This window comes from Triturus cristatus, chromosome 12, assembly GCF_964204655.1.
Source record: "Triturus cristatus chromosome 12, aTriCri1.1, whole genome shotgun sequence".
Classification (NCBI taxonomy): domain Eukaryota; kingdom Metazoa; phylum Chordata; class Amphibia; order Caudata; family Salamandridae; genus Triturus; species Triturus cristatus.
This window is the reverse complement of record NC_140595.1, coordinates 572,769,472-572,796,526: the sequence shown is the minus strand read 5'-3', so window position 1 is coordinate 572,796,526 and position 27,055 is coordinate 572,769,472. Positions and strand designations below refer to the sequence as shown.

The 27,055-nt window shown below is 44.7% G+C and overlaps 1 protein-coding gene across 1 annotated transcript in view; it reads left to right on the top strand.

The window, feature by feature from the left end:
• The window catches only part of LONP2 (lon peptidase 2, peroxisomal), an 860,677-nt gene that overhangs the window by 705,709 nt on the left and 127,913 nt on the right, over nt 1-27,055 (top strand). Inside the window, exon 13 of the mRNA XM_085638877.1 lies at nt 6,844-7,051. Coding sequence (XP_085495003.1) covers nt 6,844-7,051 — 208 coding nt within the window. The remainder of the gene's footprint in view (nt 1-6,843; nt 7,052-27,055) is intronic.

Below are 27,055 nucleotides of genomic sequence, written 5' to 3'. Positions count from 1 at the left end.
CTGAAGCTATTCAGCTTTGACCACAAATTTAGAAAGAGTATATTTCAGTACATCTCTTCAAGTCATTCCTAGGGATGAAGTTACCTTGAATTCCCCTGTTTCCACCTTGTTGCTTTCCTACGAGAGTATTCCAAGAGGAATTAAACAGTCAATGTGCTCAAAACCTAGGTTCCTTCAATGGCATGATCAGTTTTACACCCAGAATGTATTCAATCAAATCACAGAAAAGAATGTATAGATTTGACATTTCTCACCTCAGGAGCCTGGTTTTTGATGAATACAGGTGTGTCACTGGAATATTGGGGAGTGCACCTACAGGATCTGGAAGTTGGTGGAAATTGGTCACCACAAGAAACTCAACTGCATATCAGTATTTTAGAGCTGAGAGCTATGGCCAGAAGTTGCTGGCCACCCTACCTTCGGCATCCGCAGCCTCCAAGCATTCGTAGTCTGACTTTGCAAGACCACACCACTCCAGTTGGTGGGAGAATCCATCATCATCTCCCCCACTGGAGGTCCATAACATCGGACAAGTGGGTCTTTCAAATCATTCAGGAGGGCTATTCTCTGCCTTTTATTTCTTTTCCTCCTCCCATTCTGCCAAATCAAGAACGGTTGGCAGAGGAGGATCTTTTAAAATAGCTCCAAGAGGAAGTTTCAGCTCTCCTGTCCAAGGGGGCTATAGAGAGGGTCCCAAATTCAGAAGTAGGCAGTGACTGTTATTCCCACTACTTCCTGATCCAAAAAAAGAACTAAGGGTTGTGGCCCATTTTAGATCTTCAGACCGTCAATCTCTTCCTCGAGGAGAAGTTCAAGATGCTTACTTTCGCTCAGGTCTCGTCTGCCCTAGACCAAGAAGATTGGATGGTAGCGTTGGACCTGCAGGATGCGTATTATCACTTCCCGATCCTGCCAGGCCACAGGCATTGCCTGCGGTTCAAGGTAGGCCATGAGCACTTTCAGTTTACTGTGTTCCCCTTCAGCCTTACTAGTTCCCCTCGGGTGTTTACCAAGGTGATGGCAGTGGTCGCTGCTCATCTGCGCAGGTTAGGGGTATCAGTTGTTCCCTAACTCGACGACTGGCTGCTGAAGGCGTCCTCGTCCCAGGCTGTCTCCCACCTTAACACTACGGGAAACCTCCTGCATTTGCTGTGGTTCTCTATCAACGTGCCAAAGTCACACCTGGCTCCTTCTCCGATGCTTCCCTTCATTTGGCTGTTCTGGACACAGTGCAGTTTAGAGTCTATCCACCCGAGCAGCGATTCCAGGATTTTTAGGTTATGATTCCAATATTTCAGCCTCTATCTTGGATTTTTGTGAGACTGACTCTGAAGTTGTTGGGCGTCATGGCCTCCTGCATCTTGTTGGTAGGCATGCCAGGTGGCGTTTGTGGGCTCTTCAGTGGGACCTAAAGTTCCAGTGGGCGCAGCCTCAGGGAAATCTCACTGACGTGGTCCCGATCTCGGAAGGAACTGCAAGAGACCTGCAGTGGTGGTTGACGAAGCACGATTGGGTCAACGGCAGACTCCTCTCCATTCCCCAACTAGATTGATTTTATTTATTTATTTATTTGAGTTTCGTATAGCGCTGGCTAGACCCGGAGGTATCAGAGCGCTTTACATGAGGATCCACATTGTTACAAAGTTACATCAGTTACAAGTTACATCTGTTGCAAGAAAAGATTTAAAGAGCATAGAAGATGAGATAATGGAGCGTAGAAGGGTAGGGGAGTAAGGTAAAAGGGTAAGAGGGAGATACGGCAGAGAGACGAAGGAGAGTCTGCCCAAAGTCTGGCTGGGTAGGTGACGGTCGAGGGGGAAATCCACAGCCCATCTCCTCTATAGCTATCCAGTTAGGTCCACCGGGCATCGGCCAGAGTGCAAGGTCTGCCATGTAATCGTTGCTTTCCCCGTCCCCCTCCCTCCGTCCATGTTGTTGCTTACCCGGTCCCCCATCCCGCGTTGCGGCCCTACCGTCATTCTTTGCTCCTCCCTTCTCTCCCTACTTTGAAGCTTGACTCATTCCCCTTTGTTGCTTCCCAGTTCACCCTCATCCCTTCCTGTGTTGTTGCTTGCCCCGTCCCACTGCCGCCTCTCCAAAAACAAGCCTTGGTAACACCAATAGGTTTCGCCTACACAAGAGCTGTTGGATTACCAATGTCTTTTAGCCATATTGAACAGCATCATGGAATGGAGAAGAGTGGCTTGGAGTGGTATAAAGTGGCTTTGAGTGGCATAGAGTGGCCTAGATATCACAGTTGTGACAGATGCATCACTTCTGGGATGGGGCTTCCATCTGGGAGAGTTGGAGATCAGGGGACAGTGGTTTCCAGCAGATTCAGTACTCCACATCAATTTGTTGGAACTTCGAGCGATTCGGTCGGCATTGAAGGCATTTTTTCCCTCTTCAAGGTGAAGTTAGTGCAGGTATTCACGGACAAAACCACTGCCTGGTGGTACTGCTGGGCAGGGTGGGGTTGTGGACCCTTTGTCGAGAGGCTCTGCATCTCTGGACATGGCTGGATAACAGGGTATAACCATGGTGGTTCAACACCTGGCAAGTTCTCTGAACACCAAGGACGACGAACTCAGCCGTCGTTGCCTAGCGGATCACGAATGACGTCTCCAGTCAGAGGTGGAGCAAGGTCTCTTTCAGCACTGAGGAGATCCTTGGTTAGATCTATTTACCTCAGAAGTGAACACGCAGTATCAGCAATACTGCGCGCTGGAGTTTCCAAGACTATTACTCGGCTACGCCTTTCATCGCGAGTGGAGCTCAGGCCTGCTGTATGCCTTTCCGCCCATACCACTCCTGCCCAGGGTTCTGAAGAAGATCAGGAATGACCGGGCCCAAGTCATTCTTGTCGCTCCGGACTGTGTGAGGAGAATCTGGTATCCAGAGCTTTTGTAAATGAGCATCAATCCTCCGATCAGGCTGCCCCTTTGGGAGGATCTTCTGTTGCAGCAGCAGGGAAGGGTTCTCCACCCGAACCAGTCAACTCTTCACGTCCATGCGTGGAGGTTGAGTGGTGGCATTGATGGCTTTTGACCTTCCTCCTGAAGTATCAATGTTATTTTGGCAGTAGGGGGCCCTCCACTAAGACGGTATATGCCTGCCATTGACAGAAGTTTGTATTATACTGTACAGAAAGGTCTATTGACCCTCTTTCTGCATCTCTTTCCACTGTTTTTCTATTCATTCTAACCCTTACCCAGCAGGGCTCTGCTTTAGGTACTATTAAGGGTTGTCTTTCTGCTCTATATTCTTTTTTGCAGCTGTCAGACCAACCCTCTCTCTTTAGGTCTCCAATTGTAAATAGGTTTTTGAAGGGGCTGGCTCACCTGTTTCTGCTCATGCCCTTTGTTATGCCACAGTGGGACCTTAATTTGGTTCTCTCTGTTTTTTATGTGTACTCCTTTCGAGCCTCGGCACAGTTGTCCTCTCCGGCTGCTTACGATCACGATTCTAGTGGCGATAACATCTGCCCGGTGGGTGAGTGAGTTGCAGGCGCTGTCTTGTACGCCTCCCTACATGATGTATTTTCCAGACAAAGTGCTAGCACCTACCTAAAATCTATATTCCCTCTAGCAAGGATGGCTGTTCCATAGAGAAACACTGGGATGGACTATTAAATGTAATAATGATATCTGCTTTGTGATATTACAGCTAAACATTTAAATCTTGGACTCTTTGTAATATTTCTTTAAAGTCCAATTCACTGGTGAAGTCGTTTTTTTTATAAATATTATGGAAAAGGTACCTTTTCCTTTCCTAAAGCTACTGACCGCTAATTGCACTAGAATCCAGCTTCAGCCCTTTGAGTGCTCAAGCCCAGAATGAGGTGTGAACACTGCTCCCAGAACAGAAGCAACATCCTGGGTGTTGGAAGGTGTTTATGTTCCTCTGGCAGGATAACCATTGGGCAGTTCCCACAAACTTTAATAACTTCAAAGGGGCTACACAAGCCCCTTCTTGTTTCCGCAGTCAAGCAGATGCTAATCCCAATTGGTAGGGTGCTGTCCTGAGAAGTGGGTTGAAGTGACCCCAGAGAATGGTTTGCCTATTTCCCTGGCCATATCTTTTGGGTGGGAACACAGTCTCTGCACAAGGGGGATGGGTTTCACCATCTTGGATTTAGGCAGAGTGTAGCACTGTGAGATTGTTTGCAGTAGGGCACAAAGGAAATGCTGCAAAAGTGGGTAGGGTAACCCCTGGGAACTTTTACCTCATTGGTTGGGAGGGACCCAGGAGTTACCAGCACCCACAAGCTGATGCCAAGCATTAATGTGACACCCCCATTATCCTACTCAGAACATTCCTGGACCTGAGAAGTTCTCTTGTGTACCCAGGATAAGTGTGGACTCTTAAGTATCCTAAAGCTGACCTGGTTATGCCACAGGGACAGAACAAGCTCCATGAGACGTTTCCTGAAGATTTCCAACTGACCACTTTCAACTGGATCTGTCCTTAACCTTACTGTTGGCCTCTGCTGTAGTGAGTCCTGACTCCCAAGTGATGTTCCTGGGGTCCTGGAACCCTTTGCTGGACCCCATTGGGCTTCTTCTACAACCCTTAAAAACCTAGGACTTAGAAACATAATGGTTCCAAAATCCTCGGAAGGAATGAGACAAACTTGCCGAGCCAAACCAGCCAAGGTGCATTGCCACTGGGCTGAAGATTCAGGTTTCTCCCACTTGGAGCTTCTCCGCAGAAGCAAATCCAATTCAGCGTGACTTTGCTGAAAATGTACCCGGCTCCTTGAACCACTTCCTCCTTCTACAGCCTGCAACTTTGCCCCGCTGGAGGAATCCGAGCTCCAAAAAAGTGACTTAAGTGCAAGCATAGATATCTTGACTCAAAAAGTATTAGACCTGTGAGGGACATTTCCTGGGCACAAATTCCATCCCGCTCAAAGCTATCCTGCCAAAAATCAGCAGCTTCACCAAGACTTAGAGTGAAGGCTGTTTGACCTCTTGAAGAGCTCCTTGGCTGCAGCCTGCTGACTTGTCCCACTAAAGATTTTGGACTTCCATTATTTAGATCAAGTCCCAAGGTAACTCTTCCAACCGGGTCGAACCTAGTCCCTGTATTCGATCCATGGTTCATCGCGGTCAACCTGAAATTGCATCTAGCTACAGCTACCAGTTGTAGTGCTTTTTGGCGCTATTTTTACTGAAAACTTTAAGTATTCATATAGTTGGTTCCCCTTATTGCATTTAGTGTAATTTTATATATTAAGATGTAATCTATTTTTTTTAATTGGTTTGGGATTTTTATGTTGTTGTGTTGTGACTTTTACTGCTTGGATACTGCATAAATACTTTACACATTACCCCTAAGCTAAGGCTATCTGCTCTGTGCCATAGCTACCAGGAGTTGAGCTTAGGTTATTTTAGTGACTTTAAAAGTACACCTTGACAAGAATTGTTTGTTTCTTAAGGTGGGTAGTCACCCTACCCTTTAACTAATAACCCTATTTTTACGGTGCACCCTGAGGGGATTGTTGGTCTCTGAGCTGTTGCCTGATTGGCTGAAGTTAGGTTCTTTTCAAATGATGTAAGAAGACTATGAATGTGGCATGTTTAACTCTTCCAAGCTAAATTTAGCATTTTAATTCTTACTACAATTACCATGAAACTTCCAGCTCGACGCCGGGAAGGTTCAAGCATATGAACCTATCAAAGACACCAATCCTGGAGAACTACGGTGTACAAGTGAGTAACTTGTATTTTTTTCTGGTGGATATACTCCTCTGAATAGGACCATAAATGCGGACATAGACTTTAGTTTGAATAACCTTTGCTTGTGCTGGCAGCTTGATCTTAGGTGTCCGAGGAGGCAAGATAGTGGGATCATCAAAATGGTGACAAAGGTTCAGTTATGAAGATAAATTGGCTCTCCTAAAGCTATGGTACAAAGGTGGGTCTTACAGGGTCTCCTGAATTTGCAATATTAATTGACAGGTTTGTACTCGCTGACTTTAAGAGCTATAGTAAAGGTAAGATCAAGAGTACAGGAGGAGTTGTTGCTATTGTAACACACCTTGAACAAGCCCCAGGCCTGTGCGCCACCTACGGGCCAAACCACGTGTTGGCTACCTAATCAGCCGTCAAGGAAATATGGAATATGCATAATAAAATCTCACCTTACATCATGAATGTAACTCCAATTATTATTTTAGTGTAATTAAATCTTTCCAAAAATGTCTACCGTACATATACTTAACCATGTCTTCTGTGGGCATAAGGGGGTAGTGCCCTCTTTTGGGTAATGACAGTTTCCTTTACAAAATAGCCATTTAAGGAAAGGGTTGCCCCCGAACTAAACCTCTCTTCTCTCCTCTCGAACTGTTATGAGACAAACAGCTTGTCAAGGAACTTTTGTCAAGGCCCATGGAGTGCCTTGTGCATGAGACAAACGTTTTTGGAAGTTCTTTTCTTGGAGCCAATGTAGGGATGTCTGTGTTGGTATGATATGATCGTGTTGCCTCAAACCAAACAATAAACAAGTTGCAAAGTTGTGGTTTCTTTGGAGTTTTAATTCAGTGATTTCATGGGAGAAGCCTATGAAGGCTTTTGCAGTAGTTCAAGTGGACGTAATACTCACTGTTATTGTCCTGAAAGGGAAAATGCTGGCCTGGCCTTGCTCTTGAACATTAGATTATACTAGATATGAATGCTTCCCTGAGCCATTTGCTGGCCGATATCATTGGAGTCCTTATTATAGGAGTATTTAAAACATTTGAATGTGAATATGTTCAATGATAACAGTAAGTATAGTTATTGTTAATCGAGCAATCTGCATACAATATAGCTGTCCTATTTGTTTGTTATTATGTTGCAGGTATCTCAACGTTTGAATCAGCCTGGAGTGGCAATAGGATTAGCTTGGACGCCTTTAGGAGGGGAGATCATGTTTGTGGAAGCCAGTCGAATGGAGGGAGAGGGCCAGCTCACGCTAACAGGACAGCTTGGGGATGTCATGAAGGAGTCTGCGCATCTGGCAATCAGTTGGCTACGCAGCAACGCAAAGATGTACCAGCTAAAGAATGGTATGTACAAAGGACCCAACATAAACATGCACACACAACACCCACACACGGTTCAGCCTTTCATGTAAACCACAAACAGTAATGCGATGTGTCATTCGGCTTTCTCATGTATCTGTGAAATAGAACAACCATCTAAGCTGAATTGATAAATAGAATGTATTAGCCGTCCAAGCAAAAATATTTATACTTTTACTGGGAATAAAATGTATCTGACATTTATTCCTATAGATTTCGGAGGAATAGGGTGATAGGAATAGAATAAGGGGGACACAACGGGTACCTGATCAATTTCGGTTTGGTGTAGTTGGTTAACACATTTGGTCATCAGACATTGCTTGAAAAATAAAGTAAAATATATAAATACTTACCATATTAAATATACAATTGTGGAGTAAGGAGAACACAAGGAAGATTGTTTCACATTATTAATCTGGTCCTTCTGTGTCCCCTCAGTCAGTGTTTTCATAGGAAGACTATTACCCTTAAGGTGAATCTTGCAAGAAGGGCGTTGTCATCCCTAGATTTTGGTATAATTTAAACGTTTAGCCCTGATGGGGGACATTAGCCTCCCCTGATTATTTTTTTTTAGACTGCACCAATATTGTTTAGAAAAATGACATTAAGTTAATTTCTTAATTGTTATAATACCTTATTCGACCCTTCTTACCTCTCTGTTAAATTATTTCCCAAATGTTCTGCAAGTATTGAGACCGTTTTTTACGCATGGTTCTTGATCACATAACAGAAACATGGCACCCTCTGTGATGTTAAATCCTGCCTGTTTGTGGCCTTGAAGATTAATATATCTTGGGTAAGATTTATTTTGTAACAGATAATATAGCTTCCCATGGATTCCCATTTACAAGTATCTCCAAGGCATCTTAGTAGATCGAAAAACTGTTTGCCAATTTGCCCCACCTAGTGGTGCCAGTCTCGTACTAGCTGCAGGAGTGCCAGGGCGCCACTCCTGGAAGAAGCATAGGATCTCCATAAAGGCACATTCCATACAGGTGAAAATAGTCCACTGCACCACAGAGGCCAGGTCAAGAGAACAGAGCCAAAAAGTACGAAAACCAAAACACCATAGCTTCCTGAAAAGAGGGCAGATAGGAATGTGTTGGCAACTCTGCAGGGAAATGGATTATATACATAAGAAAGTACTTAATGAAGGATTCTACTAAGTATATGTTTTTCCACAAATTCTTGGTCTAGAAAGATTACAACAGCAGTACCTGCAAAAGGAGAATTGCTCAGCAACTTCAGAGCCTAACTGAACAACGGTCCAAACCACCTCTGACCTCCACTGACACCTCTAATTCATGACCGAACTGAACCACGGTTCAAACCACCTCTGCCCTCCACTGACACCTCTACTTCATGACCGAACTGAACCACTGTCCAAACCACCTCTGCCCTCCACGGACGCCTCTACTTCATGACCAAACTGAACCACTGTCCAAACCACCTCTGCCATCCACTGACACCTCTACTTCATGACCAAACTGAACCACTGTCCAAACCACCTCTGCCATCCACTGACACCTCTGCTTCATGACCAAACTGAACCACTGTCCAAACCACCTCTGCCATCCACTGACACCTCTACTTCATGACCGAACTGAACCAACTCTGCTCTCCACGGACACCTCTACTTCATGACCGAACTGAACCACGGTCCAAACCACCTCTGCCCTCCACTGACACCCCTACTTCATGAGCAAACTGAACCACCTCTGCCCTCCACTGACACCTCTACTTCTTGACTGAAGTGAACCACGGTCCAAACCACCTCTGCCCTCCACTGACACCTCTACTTCATGACCGAACTGAACCACGGTCCAAACCACCTCTGCCCTCCACTGACACCTCTAATTCATGACCGAACTGAATCACGGTCCAAACCACCTCTGCCCTCCACTGACACCTCTACTTCATGACCGAACTGAACCACAGTCCAAACCACCTCTGCCCTCCACTAGCACCTCTACTTCATGAGCAAACTGAACCACTGTCCAAACCACCTCTGCCCTCCACGGACACCTCTACTTCATGACAAAACTGAACCACTGTCCAAACCACCTCTGCCATCCACTGACACCTCTACTTCATGACCGAACTGAACCACTGTCCAAACCACCTCTGCCCTCCACTGACACCTCTGCTTCATAACCAAACTGAACCACTATCCAAACCACCTCTGCCATCCACTGACACCTCTACTTCATGACCGAACTGAACCACGGTCCAAACCACCTCTTCCCTCCACTGACACCTCTACTTCATGTCCAAACCACCTCTGCCCTCCACTAGCACCTCTACTTCATGACAAAACTGAACCACTGTCCAAACCACCACTGCCCTCCACTAACGCCTCTACTTCATGACCAAACTGAACCACTGTCCAAACCACCTCTGCCCTACACAGACACCTCTACTTCATGACAAAACTGAACCACTGTCCAAACCACCTCTGCCATCCACTGACACCTCTACTTCATGACCGAACTGAACCACTGTCCAAACCACCTCTGCCCTCCACTGACACCTCTGCTTCATAACCAAACTGAACCACTATCCAAACCACCTCTGCTATCCACTGACACCTCTACTTCATGACCGAACTGAACCACGGTCCAAACCACCTCTTCCCTCCACTGACACCTCTACTTCATGACCAAACTGAACCACTGTCCAAACCACCTCTGCCCTCCACTAGCACCTCTACTTCATGACCAAACTGAACCACTGTCCAAACCGCCACTGCCCTCCACTAACGCCTCTACTTCATGACCGAACTGAACCACTGTCCAAACCACCTCTGCCCTCTACTGACGCCTCTACTTCATGACCGAACTGAACCACGGTCCAAACCATCTCTTCCTTCCACTGACACCTCTACTTCATGACATAGCTGAACCACAGTCCAAACCACCTCTGCCATCCACTGACACCTCTACTTCATGACCAAACTGAACCACTGTCCAAACCACCTCTGCCCTCCACTGACGCCTCTACTTCATGACCGAACTGAACCACTGTCCAAACCACCTCTGCCCTCTACTGACGCCTCTACTTCATGACCGAACTGAACCACGGTCCAAACCATCTCTTCCCTCCACTGACACCTCTACTTCATGACATAACTGAACCACGGTCCAAACCACCTCTGCCATCCACTGACACCTCTACTTCATGACCAAACTGAACCACTGACCAAACCACCTCTGCCATCCACTGACACCTCTACTTCATGACCAAACTGAACCACTGTCCAAACCACCTCTGCCATCCACTGACACCTCTACTTCATTACCAAACTGAACCACTGTCCAAACCACCTCTGCCCTCCACGGACACCTCTACTTCATGACCGAACTGAACCACGGTCCCAACCACCTCTTCCCTCCACTGACACCTCTACTTCATGACCAAACTGAACCACTGTCCAAACCACCTCTGCCATCCACTGACACCTCTACTTCATGATCGAACTGAACCACGGTTCAAACCGCCTCTTCCCTCCACTGGCACCTCTACTTCATGACCAAACTGAACCACTGTCCAAACCACCCCTGCCCTCCATGGACACCTCTACTTCATGACCAAACTGAACCACGGTCCAAACCACCTCTTCCCTCCACTGATGCCTCTACTTCATGACCGAACTGAATCACGGTCCAAACCACCTCTTCCCTCCACTGACGCCTCAACTTCATGACCGAACTGAACCACGGTCCAAACCACCTCTGCCCTCCACTAGCACCTCTACTTCATGACCAAACTGAACCACGGTCCAAACCACCTCTGCCCTCCACTAGCACCTCTACTTCATGACCAAACTAAACCACTGTCCAAACCACCACTGCCCTCCACTAACGCCTCTACTTCATGACCGAACTGAACCACTGTCCAAACCACCTCTGCCCTCTACTGACGCCTCTACTTCATGACCGAACTGAACCACGGTCCAAACCATCTCATCCCTCCACTGACGCCTCTACTTCATGACCGAACTGAACCACGGTCCAAACCATCTCTTCCCTCCACTGACACCTCTACATCATGACATAACTGAACCACGGTCCAAACCACCTCTGCCATCCACTGACACCTATACTTCATGACCAAACTGAACCACTGTCCAAACCACCTCTGCCATCCACTGACACCTCTGCTTCATGACCAAACTGAACCACTGTCCAAACCACCTCTGCCATCCACTGACACCTCTACTTCATGACCGAACTGAACCAACTCTGCTCTCCACGGACACCTCTACTTCATGACCGAACTGAACCACGGTCCAAACCACCTCTGCCCTCCACTGACACCCCTACTTCATGAGCAAACTGAACCACCTCTGCCCTCCACTGACACCTCTACTTCTTGACTGAAGTGAACCACGGTCCAAACCACCTCTGCCCTCCACTGACACCTCTACTTCATGACCGAACTGAACCACGGTCCAAACCACCTCTGCCCTCCACTGACACCTCTAATTCATGACCGAACTGAATCACGGTCCAAACCACCTCTGCCCTCCACTGACACCTCTACTTCATGACCGAACTGAACCACAGTCCAAACCACCTCTGCCCTCCACTAGCACCTCTACTTCATGAGCAAACTGAACCACTGTCCAAACCACCTCTGCCCTCCACGGACACCTCTACTTCATGACAAAACTGAACCACTGTCCAAACCACCTCTGCCATCCACTGACACCTCTACTTCATGACCAAACTGAACCACTGTCCAAACCACCTCTGCCCTCCACTGACACCTCTGCTTCATAACCAAACTGAACCACTATCCAAACCACCTCTGCCATCCACTGACACCTCTACTTCATGACCGAACTGAACCACGGTCCAAACCACCTCTTCCCTCCACTGACACCTCTACTTCATGTCCAAACCACCTCTGCCCTCCACTAGCACCTCTACTTCATGACAAAACTGAACCACTGTCCAAACCACCACTGCCCTCCACTAACGCCTCTACTTCATGACCAAACTGAACCACTGTCCAAACCACCTCTGCCCTACACAGACACCTCTACTTCATGACAAAACTGAACCACTGTCCAAACCACCTCTGCCATCCACTGACACCTCTACTTCATGACCGAACTGAACCACTGTCCAAACCACCTCTGCCCTCCACTGACACCTCTGCTTCATAACCAAACTGAACCACTATCCAAACCACCTCTGCTATCCACTGACACCTCTACTTCATGACCGAACTGAACCACGGTCCAAACCACCTCTTCCCTCCACTGACACCTCTACTTCATGACCAAACTGAACCACTGTCCAAACCACCTCTGCCCTCCACTAGCACCTCTACTTCATGACCAAACTGAACCACTGTCCAAACCGCCACTGCCCTCCACTAACGCCTCTACTTCATGACCGAACTGAACCACTGTCCAAACCACCTCTGCCCTCTACTGACGCCTCTACTTCATGACCGAACTGAACCACGGTCCAAACCATCTCTTCCCTCCACTGACACCTCTACTTCATGACATAGCTGAACCACAGTCCAAACCACCTCTGCCATCCACTGACACCTCTACTTCATGACCAAACTGAACCACTGTCCAAACCACCTCTGCCCTCCACTGACGCCTCTACTTCATGACCGAACTGAACCACTGTCCAAACCACCTCTGCCCTCTACTGACGCCTCTACTTCATGACCGAACTGAACCACGGTCCAAACCATCTCTTCCCTCCACTGACACCTCTACTTCATGACATAACTGAACCACGGTCCAAACCACCTCTGCCATCCACTGACACCTCTACTTCATGACCAAACTGAACCACTGACCAAACCACCTCTGCCATCCACTGACACCTCTACTTCATGACCAAACTGAACCACTGTCCAAACCACCTCTGCCATCCACTGACACCTCTACTTCATGACCAAACTGAACCACTGTCCAAACCACCTCTGCCCTCCACGGACACCTCTACTTCATGACCGAACTGAACCACGGTCCCAACCACCTCTTCCCTCCACTGACACCTCTACTTCATGACCAAACTGAACCACTGTCCAAACCACCTCTGCCATCCACTGACACCTCTACTTCATGATCGAACTGAACCACGGTTCAAACCGCCTCTTCCCTCCACTGGCACCTCTACTTCATGACCAAACTGAACCACTGTCCAAACCACCCCTGCCCTCCATGGACACCTCTACTTCATGACCAAACTGAACCACGGTCCAAACCACCTCTTCCCTCCACTGACGCCTCAACTTCATGACCGAACTGAACCACGGTCCAAACCACCTCTGCCCTCCACTAGCACCTCTACTTCATGACCAAACTGAACCACGGTCCAAACCACCTCTGCCCTCCACTAGCACCTCTACTTCATGACCAAACTAAACCACTGTCCAAACCACCACTGCCCTCCACTAACGCCTCTACTTCATGACCGAACTGAACCACTGTCCAAACCACCTCTGCCCTCTACTGACGCCTCTACTTCATGACCGAACTGAACCACGGTCCAAACCATCTCATCCCTCCACTGACGCCTCTACTTCATGACCGAACTGAACCACGGTCCAAACCATCTCTTCCCTCCACTGACACCTCTACATCATGACATAACTGAACCACGGTCCAAACCACCTCTGCCATCCACTGACACCTATACTTCATGACCAAACTGAACCACTGACCAAACCACCTCTGCCATCCACTGACACCTCTACTTCATGACCAAACTGAACCACTGTCCAAACCACCTCTGCCATCCACTGACACCTCTACTTCATGACCAAACTGAACCACTGTCCAAACCACCTCTGCCATCCACTGACACCTCTACTTCATGACAGAACTGAACCACGGTTCAAACCACCTCTTCCCTCCACTGGCACCTCTACTTCATGACATAGCTGAACCACGGTCCAAACCACCTCTGCCATCCACTGACACCTCTACTTCATGACCAAACTGAACCACTGTCCAAACCACCTCTGCCCTCCACTGACGCCTCTACTTCATGACAAAACTGAACCACGGTCCAAACCACCTCTGCCATCCACTGACACCTCTACTTCATGACATAACTGAACCACGGTCCAAACCACCTCTGCCATCCACTGACACCTCTACTTCATGACCAAACTGAACCACGGTTCAAACCACCTCTGCCATCCACTGACACCTCTAATTCATGACCGAACTGAACCACTGTCCAAACCACCTCTTCCCTCCACTGACACCACTAGTTCATGACCGAACTGAACCATCTCTGCCCTCCATGGATACTTTTACTTTATTACCTAACTGAATCACTGTCCAGACCCCTCCGCCCTCCCTTGACACCTCTACTTTAGTTCCCAACTAAACCTTGGTCCAAACTCCCTCTGCCACACCTCTACTTCAGTACCTTCGACTGCGTCATTTGTGACATCACCAAAACGTTCAGTGACGTTATGATTTTAGTAAACTGTTATAGCTCCTCAGTATATTTCTACTTTTAGTATTGCTCAGGGAGGAACTACACTCAAAGGGATACCAACATGTCTGTAGAGCTTACTTTGAATATCTGCTCTATTTCTCAGACTGACATGTTAAAAAAAAAAATCACTAAATGTAATCATTTTTTCCAGTCACACGAACACATATTCTGAAACTTTAAAAATACACTGCATACAAATCAGCTCTCAAAATCCTAGCTAGACATACAGCTGCATTCATGCCTTGACTTGCTGCCACATCAGATGGAGAGGAAAATGATAAATCTATGATGCACCACCGTGATTGCTATCGCACAGTAACAATCAAATGTCAGTCTCTTGCCTTGCTTTCATGCATCTTTCGCCCCAATTGTGTGAGTGTGTTTGTAAACCTGCAGTTTTATAATGCTGCTGAGACAGACCGAAGCGCATGGAAAGTGTCAAAGTTGTACAGACCTCTAACTCCGACACAAACGCATTTTAAGCAGAGGCTGAGCTGCTAACCAGTGCTTGCAGGTCTGTTTCTTGTACACCTGCAGACAAGGCATATTTGAAGAGTGCCCAGTGGTGCACGTGCACCTCTCCTCCATTGCAGGTCTGAGCCCTCTGTTAACTGGTGCGCTCTCTGAAAGCTTGGGTGGGGGTGGGGCAGTCACGCGCATCGCATTGTATGTTTTATCACGTTGGACTTTTGGCCCTACTCGTGTAAGATTCTACTTCACTGCAGAGTGAGCCTGTAAAATTATGTGTGTTTCCTTTAAAATATCACGTGACTTCCTCGGCTGTACTCACCAAAGACTTTTTTTTTCTGACCCTGCGTGTCTTATCAAGGCACTCTCTGTCTCTTCATAGCGATTTACAAATGTACGGACATGACTGTGTTTATCCTCTATGCCATAGACATCAATGGCTTAGTACTTTTGCAGCAGGACTCCCTTGTAATGGGGTTTGCGCTTGGAGACTTAAAATGTATTCGTACTGCTTTAAAAAAGACAGGGGAACATGTTCATTGAAAAATTTGAACATTCTCTTCCTAGGTTTCCTTCTGTACACAGAGTACATATTGTACTAGCTTGGAATCCACAAAGGTTGCCAGAATTACACTTTTGAAGCTGCGACAGGCTCAGGTTCACAGTAGTAGTCTTGGTAAACTTTTCTGATTTAAAAACGGAGTTTTTGCATGTGTACATTCACATCGGGTACAGTCGCACTTTAAAACCCGCCTCCCTGACATCTCTGCCTACTTCTTTTTTGTTTTTTTGCATCTTTTATATAGCGCGACCTCGACCCGAAGGTATTGGAGCGCTGTACATGAGCACCGTATTTACATTACACATTCAGGCACAGGGAGATTAAGTGATTTGCACAGAATCACAGGATGTGGACGCGACCTCGAGGCTCGAACCCTGGTTTCCTGCACCAAAGTCGGCAGTTTAAGCCGACGGACCACATCCTCTCACCCTTTGGGTGTGGTACCCTGCAGTTCGCACCCTATAAGCTGATTTCGCCCTGCTCTTACAGTAGTAGGTCTGCAACAATTTCTAGAGTGGAAATGGACCTTGTAAAAGTTTGTGAATACCCTGAAGTTAGATCGTGGCTGTTCCCAAACTTTCCAGATAAATTCCCAACCTGGAATGTCCATACACCGCCCCTGCTAGAGATAAATTCACTCGAAAAGCTAAACAGGAGTACATATTTTACGAGTGTAAATCCATTTTCTTTTAACTAACAAGCCTGTATTTACCTGAGTTATTTGCATGTATAAACAAATGGCATTGCGAATCGATCCGGCTCACAGTTTTTAAATATATTAAAAACAAATGTAGAAAGTACATGCACACTTACTCCTTATAAAAAAAATGCGTTTTTATGGACTCCTCCTTTCACAAACAAATTGTGTTACAGTTTTTAAGGTATTACTTAAGATTATGATTTCAAACCAAGGCGAATTCTCATAAAGAACAAAGAACTTACGTTCTATACCGAACAAAGATGACGCATCCATGGCGGTTTAATGTATACATTAATACATTTTCAGACTATTAATTCTCGCTGTCGTTTCGTTGTTTGTAGATTTTTAAATCTGAAAAGAAACATATTGGGAGAGAAATCAGGGCATTTCCAGACCTCCATTTCAGTGCATTTGAGTGAATTTATTTTGCGTCCATGGAGCTATCTTCTGCTACCTACATATATACTTAAACTAATGGATAGAGCTGCAAAAAAGAGGTGTCTCTTGCTGCAATTTTATCACCATTTGACATAGTGGAGCTCTAATACAAATAGCAGAAAACTACTGGAGCATTATTACAAGAAACGAAAAATAGGACCGGAGAAAGCGGGATGCATGACCTGTTCTTGACTTGCAAAAGAAGTGCTCCCATTGCCGTGCATGTACTGTGAAGCTCCTATTGGGTAGAAGAGAGGGAGAAGAGGTACTGAGTTATTTTTTTATAAATTGGTTGCCATCTTACAACGCAGGCATTTGCCGTAATCACTCTCCGCATCGGAAGCGAAAGCCATTGTCCCTATGCCTTCTTTTTGTGTTGAGAATTTTGGCAATGTGGACGGGAGTGGCACAATGTTACCGGTAAAGCCTGAAACAAAAGGCAGTAGGGAGCACACAGCACTGCCCCCATCATCAACCACTGTGACGAAACCTTTTCCTCTCTCCCCATCTATTTCTGACTGTCCCTCCCCCCTAGGCTTCTGCAGGGGGCCGCTCATGCATAGTCCTGCGTGTCAGCATCATTCCCCTGGGGGGCCAGAGAGGTGGTGTGGAGACTAGCAGGTGATGTGATGTCCTATGTGTGAGGACTCCAGAAGTTTAATGAAGCTGCATACCGAACATCTTATGCTTTGAGGCTGCTAGATGTTCCAGAAAGTGTCCTTGTAGTCAAATGATAAAGATGCTGCCAACTCTTTCCCATTTCTGTCATCATGTGCATTAGTCATACAAGGAGCCTGATCTTTCTGACAACTGTGAAGAGGAGTGATGAATAACTGATCTGTGAGGGCAGAGCAAGTGGGTGGAAATACCATTGTCACTTTTATTTCACAACTGTAACTGCCAAGACTTTATCAAAAACACACTACACACTGTGGTTCCTTTGGGACAATACATTCCGTGCTAAAAACCATTATTGCCAATACTGGTCACAATATGAATAAGCAGAGCAGGCATCCATGGCCAACACTAAGCCCCCAACCAACACCAGCCTGTAAGGAACCGGTGACAAAGCATAAAGGAGAATGACAAAAGGCCAACATTAGCCATCACACAACCTCAACTCACCTAAAGGTGGTCAAAAAGACCATTGGGTACTTCCCGGAAACGTCAAGCAGTTCTAATGCAGGCTTTACTACCACCCCAGTGGATCACAGACAAAATAGTTACTAAAACACTTTGACTACCCATGTAAGTCCTTTGCATATACATTGCCCATTACACATGTTAGGGAGAGGCAACAGACTGTGCCAGTTAAACTCCTTGCTGCCTGACGTCGGTCAAGCCATTCCTGGCGGTCATTGTCACATTGCAAGTTGTCAGGGAAGTCGGGTTAGTCCCAAGAGCACAAGAAGTTGAAGAATCACCGTCTTTGCCGTGTCCGTTGAAGTCTTCCGACGAGGTGCAGGTGTGTCGGCACTCCAGGCTCCGTGAATCGGTGGAACTTCAAGCCGTGTCGGCTCCGCACTTCCCCCAATTTTCCCAGAGCTGGAGGGAACACCGCCCAGCTGAAACAGTTTTATGAGGCCATGCTCCTCATATTTGGGTGGCCTGGCCCTTCTGGAGCTTTTCAGGCCCCAATGGTGCAGGAGGTACCCCTACTGGATCCACGCTGGCGGGTTCACCTGCAGCTCCAGTCGGGCCCCATCGATCGCTTTGCTGAATCTGGAGCAGATCCCCTGGTGAGACAGAGACCTTCCTCTGCCACGGCACCAAAGACACATCGAAGCAGAGCCGCCCCCATCGTTTTCACCCAACTCTGACATGGAGGCGGATTTGCGTCATTTGACGCAGACTCCAGCGCTGACTGGGTCCATCCTTTCCCGAGCGCAGCCATGGCCTTATTTATTTGATAGGCCTGGAGAGGGAGAGGAATAGGAAGGGTCTATGGACCCTTATGGTTACCAGCTACTAGAAGAGAAACAGGACAGCTGGTATGAGGAACTGGCGGAGGCCAGTGGGTTAGACACCTCACCTGACTCTGGCCTGGTCTCTCCTCCTACCTTGGTTACAGAGGAGGGAGCCTCTTTTGCAATGGTGGTCCATAAGGTAGCTGAGGTTTTGGACCTTCGGTTGACCACAGTGGCAGTCAAGACGAACATCTTGACATAGGTGCTTCAGCCGAGGGTCTCCCCTTCTGAACCCTACTGTCTTTCAATGAAGCCCATACAGGCTTCCTACTTGGAGCCTGATCCAAACCCTGCGCAGTGGCTCCTGTGCATAGGACTATTTCCCGCTGCAGACCTCAGTTTTCTTACTCAGCACCCTACCCCAGAGTGCTTGTTGTTCTAAGCCTCCACGTCCAGAATTAACGTTGGCATGTTAAATGGATAGGGAATCCAAGAGGCTTGATAACTTTGACAAGAGAATGTTCTCATCCGCCAGCCTAGCACTGAGGGCGAAGAACTCATTCTGCCTCTTGGGTCGACACTACTGGTTCGCTGAGCAGAGCGATTTCATCATCAGTGGCCTTTCGGTGCCAGTCCTGGCTGAGAGCAATTGGCTTTTCAGGGAATGTCCATTCTTACCTCATGGACATGCCGTTCGATGGCTCTCGCCTCTTTGGAGAGAAGGGGGGGGGTTCCATGCTAGAGCGCTCTAAGGGCAGCAGTGTGAAAGTGAAACGGACAGGATTTGGACTCTCAATCAGTAAGGCAGAGCCCCATTAAACAATAAACAACAAAATGCCAATACTGATAACTTCTTCAGCCTTTTTTTTTGACACGTCACATTGAACCAAACAAAGTGACCACTAGACCTTTTTCTTCTCACTTTTTGAATCTATCAAAATGTATTGAACCACAAAATCATTTAAATGGGTTATTCAAAATCATTACAATAGTTCTACATATCAAATAAATCCCACACATCACTATTAAACAACTCTCTCATACTAGCAGTCATACCTTGGACACATTTACTAGTTTGATTATATTCTAACCTTCTCTCATTCACTCCAGCAGCCAAACAACCATTCTTCCTTTCACACCCCCACACTATACAAAAACAACAATTTATTATACATAAAAATATTTTTTAGAAACAACAAGACCTAAGGTGCACAAATTTCACAATAACTACCAGAATCAAAAATAATTCCAACATATATAAACACTCAATAGGTCACAAAAGACAGGTTGACGCGTTTCGAACACCCCAATCCAATTATTGGTGTTCTCCTCAGGACCAACAAGCTGCAACGAAACAAACAAAACACAATTAAAAATTACTCTGTACACTACAGTGAAGCCTCCTGCCTCCCTCTCTCGTCTCTACCAGGGGTCTCAGGCTTACCTTGATTTCTTTAAATAGATCAGCCGATCTATTTATCTGCTGGAAGTATGACTCATTAGCTGAAACAACAAATTGTATAGCGTCTACTGAGAAAACCATTCCACGATAAAGTGATGCCAAAATGAAATATATTTCATAACAAAGTCACTTACTCATGACGACACGATGCGCAGTTTGTTTTGAGGCCAGAAAAACTGTACGAAAACGGCTTGCTCAAAGTGCAACAGGCCAAGATATATACCTATGGGACACATGGAGGCCGCTAAGTCTCTGTGCCTATTACATGGCAGAATGCAACCCTTGTTGCCCGTATATCAAGGTGTTTTCACTTACTTGTCAAAATCCTCTACGGGAGCAATCATTGAACACTCCCCTTCATGGTAGATGACCCAATTACTTTACATCTACTCTGCAATAGAAAACGGGAAAAAACGTAAGTTCCTGCTACAACCAACTGTCATGGTAACCGAGTCCCTCTTCGTCTTTCGACTCACCATACCTTATTTACTCGGGGGGGAATAGGCTCTTCGCTATTCCGTGTGTTGAAAGCCGGCAAGACACCACGGGCAACTGCTTCCGGGTGGATGCAGGATGTAAACTCTTTTATTCACTCATTGGCGGCACGTAACCGCCATATTCTTCCGGTAAACCGCAACAGCGCTTTGACTCATGGGAAATGTAGTACATATGGTTGTGACTATTCTGGTGCTTAAAACCATCAGGTTATTATGTAACATATATCCTTATGCGTATGTGCACAAGCGTTGCAGGCTTGATCACTGATAATAGTATAGTTGCACTAATTTTATGAATAATAAAAATGTGAGTGTATTTATCAAATAAAAACGTGACCAGTGATGAAGAGATAACACATATGCTTAACATTGATGTCCCATTGTGTTTTGCATTGGTATCCCATTTTACGCAATAGCGTTGTCTCCTGAACGTCTGTCAAAAACGACGTTGAACCTCAATGAACGGCATGAGTGCACTGATGTTCCAAATGATAGGACTATAGGAAGCCCACACGCGATCGTGTTACTACTTAGACTTTGTTCAGTCAAATGTGGTGATGACATGCCACAATTAATTTTGCATGGATGACTCCATATCATGGCTGTGGCCATATGTCAAAGAATAGGAAGAACATCCTATCCCAACTTGTAAATCTCAGATAATTTGTTTAATCCATTAATTGCTGAGTTGTATTTAACGATCAGCATTGCTTCCCTGCGTGTCAATTTTAGTTCCAGATCTCCACCTCTTGTGTCTAGTTCAACTTTCGAGATCACAGTCCATTTTAGATCCTTTTCAACATGATTGTTTAGCTTCCAATGGTTCACCAAAGGTGCTGTTTGCACATTTTTCCGAATTCGTGATTTATGTTGTGAGATTCTAAATCTCACTTCCTGGTTAGTTTTACCAATATATAGTTTCCTGCACGGACAGGTTATCCCATACACCACATTTTTCGATTTGCCGTTAGTAAAGGATTCGTGTTTCCAATAGATGGAATTGTGTGAGAAAAATGCTCCTTCTTGGGTAGATTCGCAGCATGAACAAGTACGGCATTTGTGGTGTCCTGTTACAGGGGGCAAGCCAACGTAATCTCGTAACGTACTCGGCTTTGGTTGGGAGACTGCTGCTCTTATGATTTGATTAGAGATGCTCCTATCCTTTTTGAATGCAAAAAGTGGTTTTAGAGCCAAGGACTTATCCTTAATGTTTGATCAGATGCCAATTCTGATGCATAACTTTCTTTAGATGGTTCGAGTTCGGACAAAAGGTTGACACACAAACAATCCTTTCTATAGGTGTTTTCTCTCTTCTCTCCAGCAGTACCTCTCGTGGGGTAAACCAAGCCCTTTTCATCGCTCTTTTCATCAATTTTCTGGGATATCCTCGGTTGATCAAATTGCCTATTAAGTTAGTAGCATGAAAGGTGTATTCATCTTTATAGGTACAATTTCTTTTTATCCTTAAAAATTGTCCATAGGGCAAGTTATCTTTTAAACTTTTTGGATGGTTACTTGAGAAGTGTAGGGCTTTATTCCTGTCTGTAGACTTTTTAAACAGTGTAGTGACCAGCCTGCCTTCTTCAACATATACCTCCACATCAAGAAAAGGCATTTTAGTGTTAGAATGATTCAAACTGAACTTAATATCTGCAGCTCTGTTGTTCAGCCATTCATGGAACTTGACAAGATCATCAACGGTACTTGTCCACACCATAAAAATATCATCAATGAATTGTACCCAACTCCCAATAAATTGGGAGAAGGGATTGTTGTTGTATACAAATTGTTCTTCATATTTCGCCATGAAGAGGACAGCTAGCTCTGGGGCGAATGGACACCCCATGGCTACTCCCTTCACTTGGAAATAGAAGTCGCCATTAAAGTTGAAATAGGTTTTTTTTAGTGCAAAACTCGCCAGTTTTATTATAAAATCTGTTGGTATTTGTGTTGGTTTTTCTCTGCCATTCAAATAAGCGTCAATTACTACCAGGCCTTCATCCTGGTGGATTTGAGTGTACAAAGACACCACATCCAATGGGACCAAAAGATGGGCTCCTTGAACAAATTGTATTGCATCCAGCTTATTGATAAAATCAGTAGTGTCTTGTAAAAAAGAAGGAACATCAGACATAAACGGTTTTAGAAAATAATCAACAAACTTTGAAATTGGCTCCATCAATGATTCACAACCGGAAACGATCGGTCTTCTGGGGAGTGCGGTCTCGTTTTAATGTACCTTGGGTAGTACATAAAAAAGCGGAATCCTAGGATGTTTATTCTGCAAATATTGATATTCTTTCTTGCCCAGGAACCCCTGGTCAAACCGCTTTTGTAGAATTTCAAAGAGTGCTCCCTGTAATTCATGGGTTGGATCTTTGCTAATTTTTCTATAGCATTCCACATCTCCTAGTTGTCTCATAACTTCCAACGTATATTCTGTTGTTCCCCAGACCACAATTGAACCCCCTTTATCCGCTTGCTTTATTGTTATGGATTGATCATTCTTCAGGTTCAAAAGAGCTTCTTTCTCTAATTTAGATGTATTATGTTTGACAAATTTATTTTTCTTTTCTATTTCTGCGATAGCTGATAAAACAGTTCTTTCAAACGTAACTACCTCCTTTGCAATCTTTGTTGAAGGGGGCAGAAAGACGATTTATTCCTTAGGCCTGTAACTTCCATGCTCGGGGCGAAAGGATTTGCAGGAAAAAAAATTTTTTTACCGTATCTCCATACCAAATTCAATGGCCTATGTTTTCATCCTGACCAAGTCAGTACTCTTTGTAGGAACAAAGGATAATCCTTTTTCCAAAATAATTTGTTCATCTACAGATAGAGTTTTATTAGATAGATTGAAAATGGGAGAAACCGTCAGTTTTTGTAACTCTGTCTTCTTGTTGACATCTCCCATGGTTGGTCGTTGAATCTGGTTTTGCCACACGCTTTCTGCTGGCCTCTTCCTAAAAAAGGAGTTTGTTGTTGTTGGAAGTTGCCTCTTCTGTTTAGATTCCTACGTCCTTCGTTATTTTCAGCCCCACTCCCACTGGAGTAAGATGATGTTTCAAAAAATGTTAGAAAATTGTTTTTTGATCTTCCCTGGTACTCCTGCAAGTATCTACGTGACTCGGCTCTTGAATAAAAATCTGTCTGAAGATACGGATACACTTTATCTAGGCTGACGTTTTTTAAAATCTTTTTCAAATTTGTTGCTTGTTTGGTTAACTGTGTGGTCTTTAAATTCCAAAATTTCTTTTTAGACTTTATCCAACAATGCTTTGGAGTCCAATATAGTTTGATTACCTTTAATTTCTGACTCAAGAGTCTCAATTTCTTCCAGTTGTTGTTTGGAGATTCTAAGTGCTGTTTCCACAGTTAGGACCATAAGGTCTCTACTACATTTGGTCTCTATGTAACTGTAGCGCTTTTTCTTGTAAATGAAGGGACCCCCTCAAAGGTAAATAAGGTCTAGGAGTGAGAGGGGAAAATAAACAATGTGATACAACTAGAACTCCTCACAGACCTATATTTCTTTTATCACAGAATGCATCTGTGCATGGGTTGACCAGTGCTACTGATACATGAGTACTTTTTACTTTAATTCATTAATGCATACACTTTTTGTTTTTTTTATAAAAATATTCATTTTTATTTTATTCATTCATTTCCAAAGATCAAGCTTTTATAACCGTTATGCATCAAATTACATTATTTACTAATACTGAACAAATCATTTCCTATGTCGATAATTATATGCTTTTTTTTGGACAAGGAAAAAAGAAGTTATGTAAAATCCACCCTACTCAGCCAAGACTCAAACTACACTCACAAACACACTCATAACACAATTACACTTCCATTCGTGCATAACACTTATACTTTGTGGGTATGGGGAGTATCAGAATGATAAGATATCTCCAACAATTGGTAATAATGACCACAATCTCAAAAGGTCTGGGCGCACGTGGTCTACGCGCGTTTCGGTGGGGTAGTATGTAATGGGACCACCTTCATCAGGACCTCGCCCAACTAAGAAAAAGTGTCATCGGACTTGTATAGAGTAGGGATACCTAAAACGTAACAAGAAAATAGACATTTACTTTTTAGTCAGCCCATGCTAGAACATTTTCAATTTTCTTTATAAAAGTGGTGTATAAGTACATAATAGGTTCAAAACCTCAGAGTGAAAGGAAAGCCATACTAACTGCGACCATCATGCTGTTCAATCTAATTCTGACAAAGGTAAGGCGTGTTTATAGAGAAGGGAAGATAAAAACAAAACCCAGATTTGTCACAAGTACACCATCATTGTGCTAAGAGAGAGATGATCACCATTAGTAAAAAGACCATATAAGAAGTCTGAACTGTAATCGAAATTTGCAAAATACTGTCCCTTACTGTTAGTGATCAGATAAAATATTCCTAATCAGAGATTCCAACTGGGACAACTGGGACAAATTTGGCACGTTGTGTCTAAGGTGGCAGTAGCAGACGTCAATTCTGGAAAGATGAATGCAGTCTATTAGTTTTGCAGGATATATTTTTTTGGGGAGGTATACTGAGAGTAGGTTACAAAATGAGATAGTAATAATACCTAATCAAATTGCAGGGCTTGATTACGTAGATATGATATTGTTTCAAGGGAGACAGAGGTTTGCTGTACCTTAGTGAATTAGTGATCTAAAAATATAAAAGTAACAGTGTTATAGTTCTGTTGTTGTTACCTACTGTAAAGCTAGATTCTGTAACGATACCAATGCTTATCAAAGATAATCCCATACTCACTCAGAATTAAATGATTTTCCATTTTAGAACCAATACGGTGCCCCTGGTTCAAAGTGATGGTTAGGCGGTAATAAAAAATTACTGCTGGATGTTCGCAAATCTGGGCCTCCTAGGAATAAAACATGTGATCAAGAATTTAGCAGAACGTATGTGCACTGGGTAAGCATTGGACATCATCCTATGTCCATATATGTCGATGATATAAGAAAGAACGAAGTCAAAATAGATAACTGCCCAATGTCATTCAGAACGGTCTGATTGGTGTATTATCTATGTAATCTACGTTAGCCGGAATTGCCTACTGTAGGCAAAGCTGTCCTCTACATTGGACAATAAGAGTTACACGATATGAATAGTCATGATGCCCTTGATTTAATATGAGCAGTAGGGGTCATATCCGTAAAATAGGATGAGCTACATATTCTAACCACTCAAGGTAGCTGCTATTCGCAAAGAACGCCTCATAATATTAAGGCTCAAAGTACCCTGCAGGGGTGATCGGTGTGTGCTGAATGGCTATAATTCTACGTTGCATAATGTTGCGAAATTTTTCAGTATGATGACCAGATAGTAATACATACAACAATGCGAAGTACGTAGAGAGAGCTACAGCCTTATAGGGTGCCTTTGATCTAAATTCACGATACAAGCTAAGAATAATGTCCAATCCAGAGGTACTACTAATAACACGTTAAAGCCTACGATGGACATAAATATCTGAGTCTAGATCTTTGCTATTTTTCTAGGTGCGGGCCGAGTAAGATTGGGGCTTAACATGGCCTGCTGAACTCTCAATATCTATACCGGAAAAAGATATACTTATCAAAGTCAATAGAAACTGGTTCCTGATGTTTTGGGGATAGCGTGTCGGGAAATTAATTCATAAATGAGAGTTATATAGGTCGACCTGACATATTATATAGCGCTTTTCTACTCACCTCTCAGTCGGGCCGGTTAGTTTCTTCTGGATCGGAGAGACGTCTCTCATAGCATTCCGAAGTGTACGTCTAGCGTCTTCCTGGAGTCACTGATTTTAAAGTGGGAGAAGGAGACGCCACGCATGCGTGTTAGCCCTCTGACCTAACCGTGAGGTCAGAACGTGCTGGTAAACATAGAGATGGGACTACGGAAGTGAGGTACATTTTCGTGTAGATCGCGGTTCACGAAGAACCTCAATAGATATGGAAACAAGACTACGTGCTGTTCTGCAACCCCACTAATGCACCACATATATTGTTACAAGTGTGTGCATTTGAAGGAAAAGGTATACAAATTAAGCCCCCATAGAAATTCTTACAAATTTATCTCATAAAAGCACTATACCAATTAATGCGGAAAAAATATATTTTTATTAGGCATGTCACTCGTCCATTGTTTTCATGATTCGCATGTGAGCATGATATAGAAGCAACAGTGGATACCTAAGAATGTATCAAAGCTGTAATTAATATATTAAATTGAATGAAGCTATTATAGATGCCTAATTGATTATAAGGCGATCTAAAGATAAATTGGCTAGAACCAGCTAAATCAGAGTATAAGACTCCCCGGCAATGTGAAGGATGTTTAACATGATATGGATCTAATGGTATCCAGTATATTTAAGAGGGTCAAGGGCGATCATGCGAGAAATATGTCAGAGCAGGATGTAATAATAAAGAATGTCATAAAGGAATACATTTGCAG